Source organism: Ambystoma mexicanum, chromosome 5p, assembly GCF_040938575.1.
Source record: "Ambystoma mexicanum isolate Mex_15411 chromosome 5p, UKY_AmexF1_1, whole genome shotgun sequence".
In the NCBI taxonomy this organism is placed as follows: Eukaryota; Metazoa; Chordata; class Amphibia; order Caudata; family Ambystomatidae; genus Ambystoma; species Ambystoma mexicanum.
The window spans coordinates 687,662,070-687,683,081 of NC_090930.1; the positions used below are offsets into that span (position 1 = coordinate 687,662,070).

Genomic DNA, 21,012 nt, shown 5'->3' on the forward strand with positions numbered 1-21,012 from the left:
ATTTGCAATAGGTGGGGGCTGAAACATTCTTCGAGAATGATGTTTGAGGAACTTACCGAGACCCTTGTTTTTGTAGTTGTGCTGTGGTCAGTTTTGGATTTAAATTCAAGATCGAAGTTTTATCATGGATTTTGCTAGATTTAAGTGAGCCAGACCGCTCTTTGTCATACAGGGGACTGCATGAAAAAATCAGTTTGACGACTTCTTTGTGAATCAACTTCACCTTTTGGAGTGTCTGCCATGACCCTCATCAGGGATTTCTGTTGTCTGGCAGTTTTAGATGGTTGATAATTGTCAATGCTTGAGTGAACATCCGCTGTAGTGTCCGGGACCGATTCGTCTTTGTCGACTGAATGTGTGGACATGTCACAGAAGTCGCAGAGGAAAGAGTTTCGGGTCAATATCCTCAAAATCAACTGTCTTTTATTTGGGTTGCTCATATCGGCTAAGGGTTGGTCCGCTAAGCTAATGATTTTAAAAAAGCTTTGTGTATTGCCTTGCTGAGATGGCTTTTGCGGGCGTTCAAATAACCCAAGTTGAGGAGTGTTTACATTTCTTACACATTTTTTGGAGTTATTTGAACAAGCCTTTGGGCAGAATGCGTCTTATCCTTTTTTGGTTTAGATAGTCTTTTACATTTTTTATTAGGTGTCACGCTTGTTCTATTTGCCAATGTTTTCGACGTACCTGAGAAAATTCTGAATGATGGAATTCGGGTCGCACTAGGTAATGACGAGGACTCTTGGTTATTAGGATCGCATCCAGAAGATGAAAAGTCTTCAACTGAAATGGGAGCACCAACAGCTTTGGAGTTTCTGGTTAATTCATTTGCTGTGCTCGGAACTGTAGATGGCAAAGAGTTAGAACCTGGGGCCGAGGATGTAGGCTCTTTACAATTTTTAGGAAGTATTTTGACTTTTCCTCAGTGGTTTCCAACAGAGTCTACAGCGAATTGGCGTCCAAGTTAGAAGCTGAGCCCAATTACCCGACTTGGTGCTGATCTTCACAGGCACACTATTTTGGTATTGAATATTTTAACCAAACGAAAATAGTACCTGTGAAGAAATCTTAAAATGATGTCTCATCCATTTAGTACAATCCAGTACATCTTATATCGGGTCAGATGTTTCGGCCAGTTCATTCCGCGCAAGATCGCTTAAGCGATTTTGCCGTTTTGCTGACTGTTCCGCTTCTCCAATTCACTGTTGTAGCTTTAGAGTGAAATATTCCAACAAGGAGAATTTTGAGTTAAGAGTGGTGAACAGCGACCATTGATCTTTCATCGTCTCATTGAGTGACTTGTATAATTTCATGAATGGAGTAAGCGCTATTGAAGTGGCAGCTAGTGCATTATTATGTATTTAGATGCCGGCGGCTATTGACAGGTTGCTTTTGTTGTTCACTTCACTGTCATTTTCAGATTGTCTCGCCGCTGTAGGATGACAGTTTACATTGGACTCCAGAGTCCGACTACTTTGGTGTGAAGTGTCGGGTCGTGAGGCAACAGTAGCTTTACTCTTTGTGGTGGCTGAAGTTTTTCATGCCAAACTGTTTTTCTCGGCAGACATCGTGCTAAGAGCCAATTTTGTTTGTGGTGTGCTAGTCATCTCTTTACGTGTGCTAGTCGACAAGGGAGTATGTTTTTATAATACTAATACATTTATTGTGAATTAGTTCATATTTGAACTTTACACAAACAATACAAATACATAACTTAATACAAACATACAGTCAAAACATTAGATATAAAAGTTATATAAAATTGTATTAAAATGGTATAAAATTAGACATATATGTGTAAATGAAACACAATGCAATACAGAGATAAAACAGTCCGGGGTTAATGTGTGGCACATTCCATACATATCGTATACAGCCCAACACACACAATACCTGACACAAATGAACGCATACCACAAGCGCTGAGCACCAAGTGACAATCGTAATGTCAAGCCTCGAACTTCAGGCTAGGGGCTGGTTCCTGGAGGGACCGCTCAAGGTTCTCCTAAAGACGGCTGGTTTGGTAATAAACTTTTAACTTTAATCCAAACCCTATATAGTGCCAGCTGTGTCCTAATTGAGTCCGAGTTTAAACAGTAATCCCAGAAGAACTCTCCCTTGATTGTCTCATAATTGTTTACCAACTTACCCAGCAGACACATATACAATGGACCCAAACGGGGGCACATAGTCAAGACGTGCCTGGTGGTTTCTAAAAGTTCTCCCTTCTCAAAAATACGACAACACCTGTCCTTTGGTAAAATACCCAAACGTGGCCCAGTAACCGCTAATATCTGAAGCTGATTCGTCCGCAGCCTTAGCATAAATTGACGTACCTCCGGATCTGGGCATAATAACAGGTATGGTTTGGGCTTTCTGTATCTGTGGATTACATGCGTTACAGCTTCGTACCCCTTCAAGGACGACAGATGGATGTAATTCTGAGTCCAGTCCCATCTGTTCATTTTTTGTATGAAGGATTTTTTTTGATGGATAAATGGAATTAGCCGCTTCTTATCATGGGACCAATCTATATCGGCAAAGAGAGACTCGTTTAGCTGCTTATAGCTATTGCCTTGAGGTGACTTTTCATTATCAAAGTTAGTACCAGCCAAGCTGAGCAGTTTACATGATTAAGAGGAAATAGCTTTCAGATAAAACACACCTCGAGCTCGCAATGCCATACCTTTCAGGGAGGTTAAACCCAGTTCTAACCGAAGATACTCAACAGAACAAGCCGGGCCCAACCCCAATACTGTTCGCCAGGACTGCCCCTCCAGTATATTGAGCCAGTTCATGTCTTGTATGACTAATGCCTCCAAGCCATACAAGATCGCGGGAACAAAGCACGGTTGATAAAGTCTAATGATCCCCGCAATACTAAACCCTACTGTTCCTTTGGCGAATTTACAAGCCTGCAATGTGAGATGTTTTGCCCGCCTCTTTTTTTGAGAGATGATCAAATGATAATTCGGTTGAGTATCAAATTCTAACCCCAAGTATGGGTATGAGTGATCAGTACTTATTCTCCCCAGACTAGTCTCGACGCCTGAACGACAAGGGCCACTTTTAGCTATTACCAGTATCTTAGTTTTCCTTAGGTTAATAGTAAGCCCCAGTTGCGCCGAGTATAGGGACAACTCCTCAAGCATGCCCTTTGCTCCAGACAATGTGCGATCAAACAATATTAAGTCGTCCGCATAGAGCATGCCTACAATAGGGGTGTCCTCCAGTTTTGGGGGGCAATTTGCTTTAGCAGCCATCCGGCGTAACAGGTCAGCTATATACAAATTGTAGCACATAGGTGCAACCACACAGCCCTGTTTTACTCCCATATTAATAGGAATGGGATCAGTGGCATCTCCCTCGTTATTAAGTCTGACCCTGGCACTGTTGTTGCTATGTAAGCTCACCAATACATGTAGTATCCAACCAGGGCACTTTAAGTCCTTCAACTTGTCCCACAGGGTCTCCCTCTTAACTTGGTCAAACGCACTACAAAAGTCAACAAAAAGTATGTACAGTGTGACATTTTTGTTACTCAGGGTGTTATTAATCAATAGATCCAGGACCCTGATTTTATGTGCTGTCCCCGAGCCAGGTCTGAACCCCGTCTGTGCATAGTTCAGGATATTATTTGTTGTAACCCAGGTTTCAAGTTCCTTAAGGACAAGTGTCATAAACATTTTTGCTAGTTACGTCAAGCATGGAGAGAAGTCGGTAATTACCAGCATTGCATCTCCCATTTTATGCACTGGTATAAACACTGACCTTCTCCATGAAGACGGAATCACAGCCAATCTACAAATACGCGAAAAGAGTGTCAGAAGTACATGTGCCCAGTTTTCCGGGTCGCTTTAGTACCACGTTTGCCAGCCCATTCGGGCCAGGGGCTTTAGAGGGTTTAAGTGCTACAATAACCTGTTTTATCGCATTATGGTTTATAGGCAAGGGCCAAGGGTTTGTACTTAATACCATGGCGGAAGCGGGTATATTTGCGTTAAAGAACTTATGCTTAATGTGTGCAACCCACTGCTCCTCACCAATAGGGTTAATTATTCTTAATCCCTGGTCCCCTCCTGCCTCTCCTAATATTTGCCAGATTCTTCGGATATTTCTGCTCATAAGGGTCTGTATAAAACTCTCATTTTTCACATTGTTGGGACTTACGATAGTGATGGTGCCATGTACGGTATTGCTGCTTGATATGCTTGATCTCAGACAGCCTCTCCTGCAGGCTCCTGTTGTTAATAGAGGTCAGTCTACAGGTTCGGATTTCTCGCCTCATTAACCTTTTACGATCCCGGATCCTAATATCAAACTTACCCCTTACAACTGCTTTCCATTCAGTCTTAGGAGCCTGGGTATGCTTGAAGAGGGACTGAGTGAGAGATTGTATCCATACCTCTATCTCCTCAGGGGATTTCCCCCTTAGTTCACTCTTCAGACAACAACCCTCAGGGAAAATCAAGGTCCTCATTCTTTCAATGTTGAACTGGGACCATCATTTCCCTTGATTGGTGGTGATCACATCACTACATACATTCCCAAAACCCAGGGTAACTGGGGCGTGGTCACTATAAGTATTAGGAGCAATATGGATACCCATGACGTTACCCAGAACACATTCAGAGACCACCATATAATCCAATACTGCCCTCTTAGTGGCCATAATCCATGTTGATTGTCCGGGGGTATCTCCGGTTTTGTGCCCATTCAGGATAGTGCACCTCCATTCATTTAGATAATCGACCCATACCTTGCCTTTGGTATTAGAGGTAGGTTGTGGCATTCGGCTGTGATCGGATATGTTATCATATTTACCACAACCATCTAGGTCTACACATCTCGCGTTCAGATCCCCACATAATATGATAGGATTGCTTTCATGATCAGCATCCCAGTTCAATAATATGGTATCCAACTGTTCGAGAACAAACTCAGTCTTCGATATACCCGGAGGATCATAAATGTCAATAATTAACAAGTCTTGATGTTTTCCTCCTTTCTCCGTTAAGGTCACTGCCACAGCTAACTCATTACTACCAGGTTTAGGGTCATTTACCAATCTCGGGCTGTATGACAACTTTTTTCATATTAAGAGGCCACCCTTGGGGCGACCGCATTCCCCCTTGGTGGCCTCTGCTTGGAAAGTCACATACCCATCAAATTCCACCTCAAATGTGATCCAGGTCTCTTGTAACACAAAAATTTCATGAGAGAACAGTACTTCCAGCGCGCTACCCCCAGTGAGCCAATGACTAAACCCCCTGGTGTTCCAGCTCACAACTGACCAATTTCAATCTGACCAACTTTTAGTAGCAATCATGTTCTTTAGCCATTCCCAGCCTTGCTTGTCATTACAATTGACTACTGGCTCCAGTTCGCCTTTAGAGCCTGCAGTTTGGATTTTTTGACAGTTACATTTGTCACATCCTTCCTCGGGCATGTCCATCCTTGGAGGTATATCTAAATCATATCCCAAGTATCCCAAGGATGCTGAGTGTGATCTAATAAGGGCTGTTGTCTCCGGCAGGCTACAATGTACTTTGGTAGTCATAAAGTTCAAGGGTCGCAGTTGTTCCAAAAAGTCTCAACTATTGAGTGTCCTAAGGGAGGGAACCTTATTGAACAGTGTCAAAAGTGAAGCACAATTCAGCTGCCGCCCCTTTGCAGCTACCTTAGGAGCAATAGTCTGAGTTCTCTGAGGTAACACCACAGTGATAGAAGGGGAAGAATGTACAACAGGAAGATCAGGGGAAGGAGCAGCAGTATTACCGGGAGTCGTATTAATAACTGCCGGTAGGCACTGAATCTCGAGCGGGGGGGTGGGGGGCGTTTGATCTGGATACGAAGTTATAATTACATGGTTCGGTTTTTTTGTAGCTGCATCCTCCTCCCGAAGGGACATAGCACAAGCCGGGCCTTCCTCTATCAGCCAGTTAGTGAGAGTACCCACGGTCTGTGCCGACCGTCTTTTGCGTCCTGCAGCTCTTTTTCGTTGCTTTTTTGACATGTTGGCACTACAAGGCCTTAATGTTGAATTTAATGCAGGGCAGTTCTCTTCCTGGTTAACTGGCAAATCAATAGAAATCTTCCTTTGTGTCTAAGTTTTCTGTTTTTTCTGCCTCCCCTGGCATTTAGCTACAGACACCATATCAGATGCACCCTTTATTAGGTCTGCAAGGGACGGTGGTAGGGTCGTGTCCAAATTCACTGCCCTCGGCTCCACAATGGCACAATCTTGTGACAGACCTTTTACAGCAGGTAATTTTTGAGGGACGTCCTCACGCAAGTCAATAATTGCCCTTTCTTTAGGTTGGTTTAGGGTTATTAAGTGTTCACGTATACTTGCGATTGCAACCCCCTGAAGCTTCAGGTCTTCATGTTATAGTGCCACATAATTCTTTTAAGTATTTTTACTGCAAAATTTAAAATACTGTTGTTGTGATTTGCAGAAATCTCATGGGTACTATACTCCTCCTCAGTAAGTGTACTTGAGGGTAAAGCGGTGTCATAGAACATGTTTGGGCTGGTAGATAGCCTGGCTGCCCCCCCTGTATTAAGCTGCAGAGGCTGAAGAGTTTCCTTAATTTCAGTGGCCACTTGAGTAACCTCTGCCACCCCTGTAGGGGGAGGGGTTCCCAGAGTAATCTCATTTCTTAATGATAAAAGAACTTGGGTCTCCTTCTCTAATGGGGGGTCTGGCAAAGGGGGCTGCAATTGTGTTAGTGCTTTTTCTGCAGCCTCTCCTTTCCGCCCCCCTGTAATAGGGGACATACGATCTTGTAAGGCATAATTTAGCTGAAGTAAAGAATCGTTATCCAGGTCCAGCGGTAAGTAACTACTATCAGCCTCAGCTAATGGGGGCATTGTATCTAATGATGGCAAGGAAGTTGCCTGGACTGAGATTTTAGCGGGAAAAAAGGCATCCAATGGGCCTTTTTTTTGGCTCAACTCTTCTTGCACTTTCAGTCCTTTATCCCCCTCCTTGCCGTCTTTCTGCAGTTCAGTACCAACATAGTTAGGCTGTTTAGTAGAACGCAATCCATAGGGTTTCTTTCCCCTATTGCCCGCTGCTTTACAGCAGCTTGAGGCTTTTCCCGGCATTACTGTTAGGAAGGTAGGGGGGAGAAAAAGAGCTATGTAGAGGTAAGTGCAGGTGTCGGTGCCAAAGCAGGAGGCTTTTAACCAATTGTGCCAACACACTCCCCCCTACACAACTCACTGCCACCACTCACTGTCTTAGTATCCTCTGCTGTCCAGACTTGCGGCTAGGTCTGGTATAAGGACAAGAGCACAGAGACAAAGTATGGATCCAAGCCAACCCTTTCTGGTGAAATAACGGGTTCCCGTGCAAGATTCAAAGTTATAGCCCGAATAATACTGATGCCTGATACACACCACTGGGCCAAACCTCGGACCAAGCCAAGTTCGAGGACCCGGTCTGCACGGGAGGGGGGAGGGGTGCACTGGACTTGGACTCACCCAGGGCCATGTAATCCCTGTATGCCCAATGTGCCACTCTACCTGCCCCCCGCGTCGCTCAACCTGGGGGGGGGGTTAACAGGGAGTATCACCGGTGTGACTCGAGCCGTGTTCTCAGTACGTGCAGCTCCGGACTCCGGCTCCAGCAGAGACCTGCTCCTGCTCGCTCGTCGCACTGGGATAAGAGTAAAGTACCCGGCGTACCAGCGAGTACTGCAATTCTGCTCCGTCTGTCAAGCCGCACTGCCTCACGTATCAGAGAATCAATAGCAGCCGCTTCCGACAGATCCTATGTTTCATACAGGAGTATGTTTTTGCGCCGCTACAGGATCATGAGATGACCCTTCTTTAGTTCTCCCAGGCATGTAGCCATTCGTTGAGAAGCTACTTTAATTTAGCCACTCTCATAGCATTAGAAAATCAGTTTTTAAACATTCAGCTAGGCGAGCTTCTCGCACTACAGGATCAAAAATGTTTGCATTTGGTTGATTATATGGCTGCGTAGCTGGTGTCATCAAATTCATCATTGCAGGCAAGGTAAATGCGGGACATGTAATGCATTTCCAGCAATGTTTTCCTCAGGTACTTTGGTTTCAGCGTTTTCCCAGCCGCTCTCAGCATGGGTGTGGGCACACTGTTCAAACCAGGGATTAATTTCCACATTATAGTCTTTTCCAGTAGTTTTACTGCTGTATACGGAGTCCACTCCTGCAAAGATGGAAGTAACAGGAGTTAATTGCGTTGCGTGAGTAGTTTTTCTAACTCACGAATAGCAGGGCACTGGGTTGAAGGGAAGTTCAAGGCGGTTGAACAACCCTGCGTGCCTTACATCAGCTTGTTGTGTATATTATGTGAGATTTGACAGCAACTTGTGTCCATTATCCTTCTCACTTTGAAATACAGTAGGAATATGTATTCCCAATAATTCCGTGTCTCTGATGTCAAACGGAGATTGGAACATTTCAATGTTTACATCTACTGACTGCATGTGCACCTTTCCTTTTACAGCATTCGTTGCAGCTGAAATGTCACAAGTAGTAGAAGATTTTGGAAGTTCACTTAAAAGTAAGTCATGTGACACATTCAACTCAGCCAGCTCTCCTAATCGAGCTGCTGCTAACACAGAAAGGGACGAAAATGGTTTGAAAGTAGTGACCATATTCACAGCAGTTCGGTCTTTTGAATTGCTTAGCTCTGCTGGAGAGACTTGTGAATGATCGTTTCCCAGTCACCGCCGATGCAGCAAGAGCTTCTGACGTGTCAGTGGGCATGGGACGTCCGCCATCGTGGGAGGTGCCTCGAGGGCCTCAGAGGCCAAAGCATACTGGACTCTGCTCGGGACTCAGCGCAGCGCTCCACGCCCAGAGTCAGCTTTTAAGGGGTGGAGTTTCAAGTTAAAGGAACAGCTACCACAATGGTCGAAATAATAGCACACTGTAGCTGCAGCTCCTTTCGGCTCAAATTCCCTGCAAGAACTGAAGCAGGCTGAACTCTGCTGGGGACTTTCAATTCAGATGTGTAACTCTTGAGAATTTTCTTTCCTACGACTTTACAAGATGTCCCAACGTCCCATTTTTGTGGCAAAAAGCAACCCAAGGATGCGCGTTATGTTGCCAGGTTCTGGGCCTGAGTATAACTTGAACACAATAATTAACGCCAAGATTTCCAGTGGCCTTCCACCCCACCCCAAATGGATGGGGGAGGCATCTCATGTACCCCTTCCTAGGGGCGGAAATCTGCCTGCAGGAACGGCTACATGAGGTGCCCCCCATCCACTTACGGTGGGGGAGGAGAGGGCCCACCCCCCTTTCATTACATAAAATGTCTGGTGGTCTAGTGTGAAAAGTCAGGTGTTATCCTTTATCCACTGCCAGTGTTTCAGCCTCTTCAGAGATTTTCTCGTTCCCCTGCCGAGACGCACCCCCCCTGGTGCCTTTAGGAAGACAAAAAGTCTGTACAAGTCCTGTCACATGCTTGTGGCATCTCATGGAGTGTTGAATCTCTTGAATTTCCTGGTACCCTTAATACACCCCCCCCTCCTCGGCCAGGGGCCCATTGGTTTCTTGGGTGATTCGGAGGATGACGGGAGTGCCTCCATCTCGACTACAATTACTCCCGCTGTTGGGCCTTGTTGCACACTGTTCACTTCCTCCACAGAAACCACCCTGTATTTCTCATTGCCATATTCAAAGGATAGCGCAAAGGGAAAGCTCCACCTGTAACTAATTATCTGTTCACGTAGCCATGTAGTGAATGGGTGAGAGTGGCTGCTGAAAGATCTTGGAAGATTCTTACATGAGAGCCCGCAAAGTCAATGTGGTCCTGCTCTCTCGTCAGCTGCACTAATTCGACCTTGTGCCTGTAGACATTTCGCTAGGACCGACCTCGGTCCATTTGGGGATCCACCTGCCCGATGCACTCTTTGAAACTTCAGGTCTGGTGTTAAGGGGGGAGCAAAGAGAGAGTTGACCAAGGCTTTCTCCTGTCTTTCCAGGCTCGATGGGGTTTCATTTGGTGCCTCCTTGAGGCCTTGTATGCGTATGTTCGATCTTCTCTCCCAATTCTCGAGATCGTCAACCTTGGACGCCAGTTCTACATTTCTTTGCTCCAAGTCCTGGAAGCGACCTTTTCGTTTTAATTTCCACCAGGTCGCTCGACAGTTGGTAATTTTCCAGAGCTTCTACCTTGTCCTTAATTTTGTTGACTGTCTTGCGAGGCATTCACTGTGGTTGCAATGCTGCTGTTCGATGACCTGAATACTTCCAGCAGTAGCCGGATATCTGCCTTTCATCTTGATCTGCCTCGAGTATGCTTGGTGGCTCTGTTGGGGGTTGCGTTGCCATGTTTGGACTCTTGCGGTAAAACTCCTGTAACTTGTATGCGATTGCAGGATCCAGGTCTCCCGGCATTTACACCTTATATCAATCAGTGTTGGTGGTGGACCGCTTTCAACCACGTGTGTAGGCCGGCACTTGACTTTGGTCCCCTTCATTGGATGCTTGCAGTGATTGTGGGTTGCACTATCGCAACTGACTTGTGTTTGTAAATGAGTGCTGCAGTCCAGTGACTGTTTCGAGGTGGATAGTCTCGTGTGCCAGCGGGCTATTTCAGCGTCTGGATTTGTGCACCCACTGCCTCTCTGATTTCAGGGTTAGCTCTGTCTCTGCACTCTGATGGCCATAGTGTGTGCTTCTCGGTTGGCGATGCTCCTCCTCCACCCTGCTCCACTTATAGACACTGACCTCTCCTGGGACCCCTCCGCTCGATGACTCTGGGGAATGCCTGCCTTCTCGCCCTCTGTGCTGGCCAGATGTCAGCCGAGCTATCTGCTTGTTGTCTTCTTGGTCCGCCGGCCGGCTCTTGGGGACTTCGCCCCTGGTCCTTCTGTTACTGCTGTCTCTCCCAGGCGATCAGCCACACTGTGCGCCAGGCAGGGCTGTGTGCGCTCTCGAGGGCCGGCAAGCGCTGCGGCAGGGCCTTGCAGGTGAACACTGGTCCATGCTGCTTTCGGAGGGACATCCCTGCTGATTCCATCCAGGAAGTGTCCTGCCAAGCGCCAGCCGCTTCCCCTCTTCTTTTGTCTGCTTAATTTTTAGAACGGGCTGAGTTCTCTCATGCGTGCCACCATTTCCGTGTGGGCTTGAGGGAAGACGAAGGTTCAGGCGGCCATGTCATCTGCTCCCCCTGGTGGTCACACCGTGCTTATTTTCTTATGAGCAGTAGACCTCCCTGCCTAGCTACTATTGAAGCTTAAAGGTTGGTGTTCTGATTTTGGTTTCCTGCATGGTCATGTTATTGCTGTACTTCATTTATTCTGTTTTCTGGTTCATCATTGCATTTCTTTTTTTATGGTCTCTGGTCTTTTTCTATCTTTTTTCTTCTCTTAATGTATATCGTACTTAATGTACCATCTCATTAATTTATTGTGAAGCTCTTTGGCATGGAGCACCATAGAATCAAAATCAACAAATAAAATCCTGTCTCACACATACCTCCTAAGCAAACGGTAAGAAGCATCGTAGAGAGAGCTATCATCCAACTCTGCACGCCAGCCTCAGAAAGACCTGACCACCAGCAAATAACGCTATAGCATCCCTACTCTGCCAGAGACCAACCAGCATAGAGAGTGACTCTGCAGTATCATCACTACGCTGCGGGCAGAGAAGCAGCACTGGACTGCTTTGCAAGATCATCCAACAATCGCAGCTGCTAACCAGTACCCTAGACCACCAGGGACTAAAAAGAGTAAACCACTCATTGGGTGTACCTTGGAGGTGCATTGAACAAGGTCCCCCACCACAATTGGGGACATCCAACTTCCCAGGCTGCTTTTCCCATTCCTTAGCTTGGCGCACAGAAATAGTGCGTAGCTTAGCCCACTATTGGTAACGTTTAAAACATTAAATATTGCAACCCTTCCCGTTGCATGGAACCCTGGGCCATGTTGCCCAGGGCCAATGATACAATGGAGGGAGCAGCATAGAAAAAAAAAACAGGAAGTTGTGGGTTGTCTGAGTGAGGTCAGTGGCGGTGGTGGATCAGTCAAGAGTCCAGCAGGAGGAAGGACAGCGGAGTGAAGGCCTTTTTCTGGAGATGGTGAGGTATTGTTTAGTGAGTGCAAGTGATACTGCAGTGTGAGTATGCAGCAGTGTGGGAAGTATGATTATGTGAGAGAGTATGGAGGGGATGTGACCTAGTGAACGATGGTGTCCAAGTAGGTGTTGGGTGGAGTGATAGTAGTGTGGAGGGTGGTGGTGTAGTGTGGAGGAGGGAGTGGTATCTAGAAGGAGGGAGGAGTAACATAAAAGGGCAGAGGCAAGGCCTAGAATGTACAGGAGACATCGGAGGGACCGAGGAGAAGAGAAGAGGAGAGGTTAAAGGTGGGTAGAGTTGGAGGAGGGAGAGGAGACTGACTCAAGGAGGGTACCTGAAAGGCACGATTCCCTATCGCTGTACAACACTAATGACTGGATAGAGTAGGGACAGTTAGGAAGTCCCTGGTTGGAGGCTCGACAAATGAGGTATTTTTCCTTTAGGTAATTTTTGCAGCTACCTTAGCTTTTAGCATACTGACGGAGAAACAATTTGTATCTACTAAGAAGGGTCAAAGGATGTGGAGGTGCTTTCAGACATCAAGGTCAATAAAAACATGTGTGCTGTTCTTGAGGTTTGGAGTGTTTCTTGAGCCATCTGTGGCAGTAGCAAATGGCTACTCTTCTGCCACTGAGGCCCGCAAGCCATTAGGCTTTTCTAGAATACTACCTCAATAAGCTGATCTTGCGTCACTTACCTTTCTGCAATTATTGCATATCTTAGAGGAGGAGGTGCTCTTTTCTCCCTCTAAAACCTGGTCATAAAGAAGCACTTCATTGGCCTCCCTCACACCGTTAGCCCCCATCACTCCCCCACCAACAGGCAAATGCAGCCCCACTGTGACCTTACTATTGTACTTTCAGCCATTTGAACCCTTGTCCTCCACACACCAGAGCCATAGTATCTTTGAAGACTGTGTTCTTGATGGCCCCAACATTGGGCAGACAGACCAAAGAGCTGCAGCTCCTAAATTGCAAGAAACATTTTATTCAGTTTTACACAATGATTTTGCACATAGAACCGTCCGTCAACCCTTCCTAAGGTGCCAACAGCATTTCATTTAACTCTGGAGATAAGCTTACCAGTGGTTTCACTGGATCACTGTCTAGTCCAAAGGGCTCTGCACTACCTAGATGTTCCCAGGCCTTTAAATATGACCTTGATTGCACCAGACAAAGCAGACATTTGGAAATACTTTTTGACAGTCAGTGGCACTTGCCCGGTTTCTCATGCCACCAAAGTAAATCGCTCTGTGTGTGGTCTCATGCATCCTGGTATGCTGTAAGATGCAGCATCAACTAGCCGCCATTGGTCTTCATAGCCACTTGGTCTTGTGGTGACCCATGCAAGCCTCTACTTCGACCTGCAGTAGCGAGCCAGATGAAGCGAAGTCTCTCAACCAAAGATGTCCATGGTCCCAATAGCTCTGAAATGATGGAGGACCTGCACTGGTGGTTTAAGGCTCCCATTCTCTCGGCGGTAGCCCTCTTGGTCCGGTTAAAAGCTGCTTCAGTGGCATTTCAGACATGTGCACGCTAGGAGCATCCTGCAATCATTACTTGTTGGATGCGGACTCTGGACCTGGTGCCTGGTTTGGCCATGGTTCAGCGGAAACCTTTGTGGGTCTTGGATTGTCTTCTCTTCCAGTGTATTTTTCCCTCATGCCTTATTCATGTTTCATGGTAATTTCCCATGAGAATGGAGGAAAGGGGACGAGATGTAGGAGTAAGTTGGTCACCGTAGTTACTACTGTAGTCTACAGCCCACTTTCATCCATGCGGCACATTATTCTTTCCTGCTAATCATTATTCCACTAAGTTCTTTTAAGGCCCGATTCCCGAAAGGCACTTTACTATCTCTGCTACGTAGAGTGCTATGGTTTTGTCCCCGTAGGGACGACATCCCAGTAGTATGGAGAAAAGCGGACTACGGAATAGGATTTCAGTGGTCACTACGGTGAGTAACATTAACTATTTCTTGCATAGTCGGTGGTTTTGCATTTACATAACATGCCACAGATTCTAACAACTTCGTGGTAAATGGCATATTAGCCACTGCCCAGAGGTTGGCCAGAAGTCGAAGCGAGAATGTTTAGGGATGCCGCTGTTGAATCTTAACTTTGTTCCTCCTTAAAAAGCTAGTCACACCTGATAATGGCTGTGTCTAGGAAAGCTGAAACTTCTTTACTGAGGCAGAATTGTCTAAAACTGCTCTAACAAAATAACTTGTTTTGTTTGACCATTACAGATTTTTATTAGAGATTGTTTATTAAAATAAATAAGATAACACAATGGTGTAATGTTGCATTATCATTCTGGTGATTCAGCCAGTGTTACAGGTCACTTCTTTATTATCTAGCACCCCTCCAGTGATGACCTATGCCCAGCTTGAAGGTCTTATTAATAAATGGAGCTTGGAACTGGAGGACCAGGAGAAACATTTTCTACACCAGGCCACCCAGGTCAATGCATGGGACCGGACCCTAATCGAGAATGGTGAAAAGGTGAATCAATTATATTGTTAGATAGGATTTGAAAGATTTGATTAGGGTGATTATCTCTTGGATTATTAATGTTTGTAGATTTTTCAGTGACCATTCACAAAAGTTGTGTTTGTAATCTTCAGTTTTTACTTTTACAGTTTGCTTTTAAACTGACTTACAGTTAAACATTGTATACATTTCTAGATTACCACTTTGCACAGGGAGGTGGAGAAGGTGAAGCTGGATCAGAAAAGGTAATGTAGAAAGGTTTTTTTTTATATACTTCTTTCCTATTAACCGTTCTTGTTTGTTGACCCAACACCCTCTTAATGTGGCTTCGTTTCTTATATTTCCTTATATTTCCTATTCGCAGTCCAGTATGCATTATGCTTCATCTTGTGTACAGTTGCTTACCAATAATATTATGTTGCATGTTACCTCACATTATTGTGCCACACTGCTTCAATCCTATTGGTTCTTTTAGAGCTTGATCATTATGAATATGGAGATTCATTTTTCACTCGTTATGCAGGTAATACTAGTTGCCCTAAAATGGGCTGATCATGTGTATCAAAATCTGAGGATCTTTACGGAATTTGTGGTGGTCTTCATGGTGTGATACAACTGGGAGTTGTCCCACCCTCCTGTTGTGAGCTCACTTATCCTTTTTATTACATTCTATTTGAAATCGTTTGAGTTATTCCTATTTAGAAAAACAATGCACAAATATGATTGCTTGTAGTTCTAGTCCTACATTCAGGGAGGTCAATCACCCGATCACGTTTCTGTATTTAACAAACACATTCAAGCATTGATCTATTCTTGGAGGGGGAGAGAGGGATCCGCAGGTTGTCTGCAACGCCACTTGACAGGGATTCCACAGCAGTCAGTTACTTCCCAGACAACAGTAAACACCTTCTCAACGTACTTATATGCCCAAGCGTCCTTTGCTGGTTCCCATAGCCCTAACTCCTAATTCTTTGTAATCCCAAGACTGCAACAGTGACGATGGTCCGGGTGAATGTTTTCTATTGATGTTCTATAATGCACAAAGCTGGCAACAAGTTGTCATATGCGGAAAGAATGGTTTACAATGAGGGTACGGGTTGGGTTAGGGCAGTGCTCGATATTACAAGTGGCACATTGACTAGAATAAGGTACTTTGATTCCTGATGGTGGGGCGTTTCCCAGCCAGAAAGTTTGACTTTTTGAAGTGGCTCCTTTTGAATTTGCACTTTAATGCGATTTCTTTCAAACTGCATTTATTGCATTGATATTTTATACTGTAATCCATGATGGTGGTATGTAGGTAGCTTTGCACTGTATACACTTTATTTTTTTAATGGTTTTAGAAGGTTGAAAAAGACTAAAGAAAAAAGTTAAAAGGCTTTATTTTGAACAACTTGGACTTTGTCTTTCGAGTGGATTCTACTTAACTGAATGCCACTGCTTTTCCTGTGGTGTTTTTGATATTGCAAGTAACTCAAACGGAACCAAATCACACCAGAAGTATAAAGGGGGCAGAGAATGATTTTGGTATACTAGAAAGAAATAGCTTGCTCTGCTGTCAAACCTGGTATCCATAAGGTGTAATTTGTTATAAAAGCTTAGGGATAAAATGATGCTTAAGTTTGTTTTGCTTCAATGCACCGAATCCTCAGCGGAAACGGTCTAAAGAGTGCCTTCATGGTGCCAAACTGCGAGTATGCTAGGGAAGTAGGCTCCCTCTTTGTGATGCTACCTTTCTCCTCTCTTATCATTTGCTCCAAGTCAGAATAAAAAAAATGAAAGGTGGTGAATGATGCATCCCTTTGCAGAAGCGATCAAAAGGAGCAAGACTTTGCAAATAATGCAGCTACCATCTTGAATTTCTCCAATTACCCAGAAGCAACTTCCAGAGAAAGAATAGAATATGGACGGTTTTGGTCAAAAGTTTCCAGAACTGCATGTATCAAATGTTTAAGGGATTATCTGCAAAAGGATAAGCAGTTTAATGCAGCTTTTGCAGATGCGCAACTAACTTCAGACCACATAAGCCCATTAGACCCTGGCAATATCAAAAGGTTGTGGTCCTTCGCAGTAATAATAATAGAAGTTGGTGTGTGGAAAATATCTCGTTGGATGAATAAGTGAATACATTGTTAGTCAGTGAAGATCTGTATGGTCAATTCAAAAGATGTGGAAACTTTGAAAATGAAAACACATTTATTTTGCCATTTCCAGGCTCCAATTCCTTTCAAAGGTCTTTTCTCACATGCCAGTCCAACATATGATAGACTTTACGCTGGCATTAAATATACACCCTCACGAGGGTAACCTGGTACTGATTTAACTAAAGAGAAGCAGGTTTACGCTGCAACGTATCAAGGTTTGGGATTGTGAGTTAATATAAAAATAGATTTCTAAGGTTTTCCTTAAAAAAGATTGTTAATGAGCCTGCTTTGTGAAAGTAAAATGCCAAATATTCATAGCATCCTTATCTAAGTGAAACGGGATTCTGTTGCTTTGCCAGACATATAAAGTTAGTTATCCATAATTACTCCAGACTACGCCCCTGTTCAGCAGGAGCAGGTGGAGGACCTTAAGAATGGACCATATGTTATTTTTCCAATATTTTTTTTTTATGGAGATACTCAAAACGTAAGTCTTAGCAGTGTTATATTCAAGCCCATCCCCACAGATAAGCGAGTATCAGCCACTTAACCCCCTAAAAATAGGTGAATACGCCCAAAAAAGAAAAATGGGGAGTAAAAATACGCCCACCAAAAAATAGGAAACTACACACAGGAGCATGTCCCCCTGCTTTCCACCACACAGCTCATGGGCCAGCATTAAACATAGTGCCACAGGGCGAAACCTATTATTGTGAAATCTGAAGAGGTAAACATGTATCTTTTAATGAGCACGTATAAACTAGATGCAAAAGCATTTATTTAAAACATTACTATCTTTGAAAATGCTCTCATTGGGGTGGAACTTACTTTTTTACTCCCTTAAAATAATTATACTCCCAAATAAAAAAAATGGGAGTAAAATGCTCCCACTTATCTGGATCATTTTCTAAGCTTGTTGATATCCATTTGTTGATGTACAGTCCAAGCATCACGTTGATATTATTTGTGTGTGTGAAAAATGAAATGCATTCATTAGGAGTAAAGATCTTGGCAAGAGGTTGGAGATTAAAAAGGTGACTGTACCACATTGAAACTCGAATGTTGCAGAGATCTGGAAGTAACGTTGCACCACAGCCATAGTTGTCCTCGTATCAATAATTTCCACAACCGCTGTCTGCCTCTGTCCACAGACAGAACCATGCCTGACAATAGTCCACAATATTCGATAAAGCTCTGTAGATGTGCAGTGACAGCGGACTAAAGGACTTTCTCTAAAAAGTGAGCGAAGATGAAGAACAGGAACATGGTCAGATCCTTGGGATCCAGCATTAAAATGTTAGTAGGGGCAGTACAAAAGCACTCTTGAATTAATTTGGTACTGTGAGGAAGTCCTTTCACAGTCTTGACCAAAGAGAGGTGAAGAAGTGCTGTGGGCCTGGAGTACTGACCTAACTGGGTGCTTTTCCTAGTGCTAGGGTACCATCGACATTTGCAGGACCTTTTCTGTTCAACACAAAATGAACCCCAGCACGAGACCCTGCTCCACATTCGTGGAGGGGGTGGGTGGGCTCATGCCCCCTAACATAGCATGTCATGAGTATGAAGCTACTTGATTCATGAAACGCCCTGAGATAGCACTATGGAGCCCATATGGTTGGAGACTAGCATACATTGAAACACTGTTTATGGAGCCCGAGCAAGTTGGGCAATGGCTTCAGTAACTCGGACCCCGCATGCTTGAAGCCCAGGTGAGTTCAATGTCTGACTACCAAATTGACAACAGGGTTTTAAAGCATCATAAGTAGCGTGAAACCAACAGCTGAAAGTATTACCAAACAGGAAAACAATGTAAAAAGCCTGCAAGGGAGAGTGGAAGTGGTTGGAATCCTTGGAACAGTACAGAAAGCTGAAAGACCTAATGAGATGGTCAAAGCTCCAACTTCACTGCGACCAAGTCTCTATAACCCTGATGCACAGTGGATCAGCTGCAGAGCTATAGAGGAGCTATTTCCCAGGGGGGCTCAGTGCTACCTGCAAATCAATCTGGCAGCTACTTCTCTGAAGCACAGTGCAATATGTGGAGCAGGAAGGGCACTATATCCGTAGAGGCACAGTGCAAGTGCCTGTGAAGATAATGGGCTGCTATATTCCTGGAGTCACAGTGTAACATGTTCCTGGAGCACAGTGCAAAATGCAGGGCATGAAAGACGCTATATACCAGTAACCAAATTATGCTGTGTGCTCTACCCCTGAAAGCAGTGTGTGAAGCTTACTTAGCACTATTTTCCAATAGATTGACAGGGAGCATGCTAGGAGCTATATTCCTGATAGTGCGACCTAAGGCCAGAAGTGTGCTGGGCGCTATATTCAATAGTGACTTTCAATTGACCGGGTCCTGACTCTGGACATTTCTATCATGAGGCCATTTATTTGCGTCTTCCCGCTCTTAATAGAAGGGAAAGGCACTTGAAACACTGACAAATACAAACATAATAAATTGTACAGTTTGCCTGGTTTTATCTTTGGAATTAATCATGTAAACCATTTAGTTTGCATTACATATTCAAAACAAACACCCTTCAATCAATAGTTGGATTTTTATTAAGAGTAATATCTTGCTTACATTCACGGGTGTTAAATTCCACAGACAGGAATAGCAGTAGCATTTTAATATCAGTTTACATTTGTTGGAAAAAAGAGCAGTAACTTTTAGCATGCCAAACTATCACAAGTTTAAGAAATCGAAATAATAAAAATATACAAGCCGTGCAATTATTGGTCAGATGTGTTCACTTATGATAATCACCTTCATTTATTAGTTTATTAAAATGACAATGCAGTTGTTTTTAAATTACACTATTTCCTAGTGGGAAATGTAGGGGAAAACCTGATCCAGTTTGGTTTCTATGGAATCCTATTCCAAATTTCATCCAGTTGGACCCTTTTTGAGGTCTAAACAATACAGGTTTATTGCAGACTTATTTACACTCTGGTCTTCACAGTCCAAAAAGATCTTGAAGTAAAATTTGTTGTGCTATTTAATTCATAGACCAAGATATGATTTTCCTTTTGTGAAAACCAAAGGGAGTAAAGTTTTAAAGTATTTTGATCTACAAGAGGTAAATATCCCCTATGATATTCGAATATCTAATGGATATAATATGTACATGTTCTTTAAGGGGATCCGTTTGTTGCCTTTTAACATTTTAAATGGACATAAGGCAGATGGGTAATCGGACTGTTCTGTCTGGGTGGCTCCCTCGGAATCGATCCTCACTTCCATGGCAACTGGGCGAACAGCTATTCCCAGTAATCACAATCTGGCTCTGCTTCTAAGTGCTGCACTCTGGAAGTGGGAATATTCGTCCCTTCCCCCAAACGGGTAGCCATCCCATTTGAGCCAAGGGATGTGAGCCCGCTCTGCAAGACACTCCCTAGGGGCCTGGGCAAGTGGGACCTCACTGGGAGTGACTCCCCTTTAGGGGACAAGAACTCCAATTCCCGAAGGCAACTCCATGTGCAGGGCACTTTATCTGCAAACATGGGACTGCTTTGCATTTAAAACACTGTGTCCTCCTTCTGTTTGGGTGTAGGTAATGTGGAAACAAACACGTTATCTGAAAATAAAAGTGCTTTCACTTTAAGAAGCGAGTATGTAAATAGGACGAGGCACAAAGTGAGCAGAGGGAACCATTACACAGGGGAAGCCCCTTGATGGCAGGACTCTTAAGACGCAAATCGGAGTGTAGCCGCAGAGCCCGTGGCACTCAGAAAAGCAGGGAAGGCAATACGGAGACAAGAGGAGTGGCGTGGCAGATAGCGGGAGTCCTGTTGTCAGGACAGAAGCAGAGGAACTGTCCCAATAGGTGGCATGACCACGGAGGTGCTGTGGTGGGCTTGTGGCCCTCCTAACTACGCTGAAACATGGATGATCGGAAGTGAGGAAAGCTTTCACCATTTGCCATTCGGGAAATGCAGCGAGTTGCAGAGAAGCTGAGACCGCAGCAACCGAGAGATGAAATCGAATAGAGGAAATTGACCTATACAAGCCTGAGCCAAGCCCTGCAAAGTCATCTGTCGTTGATGCCGGTAAAGGGGTGTGCTGGAGGAGCGGGCTGCCGCCATGGGAGAAAATAAGTAAGCAAAGGTGCTATTATTGGTATACATGTAGGAGCAGAATAGCGAATGAGCAGAAACTGATATCTGGGGAGATATTCATAAGCCTAGTGGAAACCACTATTGTGGGGAAAGAGAGAGAACCCCAAGAACTTATTTCAAGAGAGAGAGTTGTTAAAGGGTGGGTAGACCCCTTTAAGTTGTGAAACGTGTTGTGAG

At 44.5% G+C, this 21,012-nt stretch overlaps 1 protein-coding gene across 2 annotated transcripts in view; it reads left to right on the forward strand.

Moving 5' to 3' along the window:
• The window catches only part of NUP62CL (nucleoporin 62 C-terminal like), a 724,508-nt gene that overhangs the window by 476,846 nt on the left and 226,650 nt on the right, over positions 1–21,012 (forward strand). For both annotated transcript variants that reach the window (XM_069613059.1, XM_069613058.1), the window contains exons 8-9: positions 14,440–14,584; positions 14,768–14,817. In XM_069613059.1, coding sequence (XP_069469160.1) covers positions 14,440–14,584; positions 14,768–14,817 — 195 coding nt within the window. The remainder of the gene's footprint in view (positions 1–14,439; positions 14,585–14,767; positions 14,818–21,012) is intronic.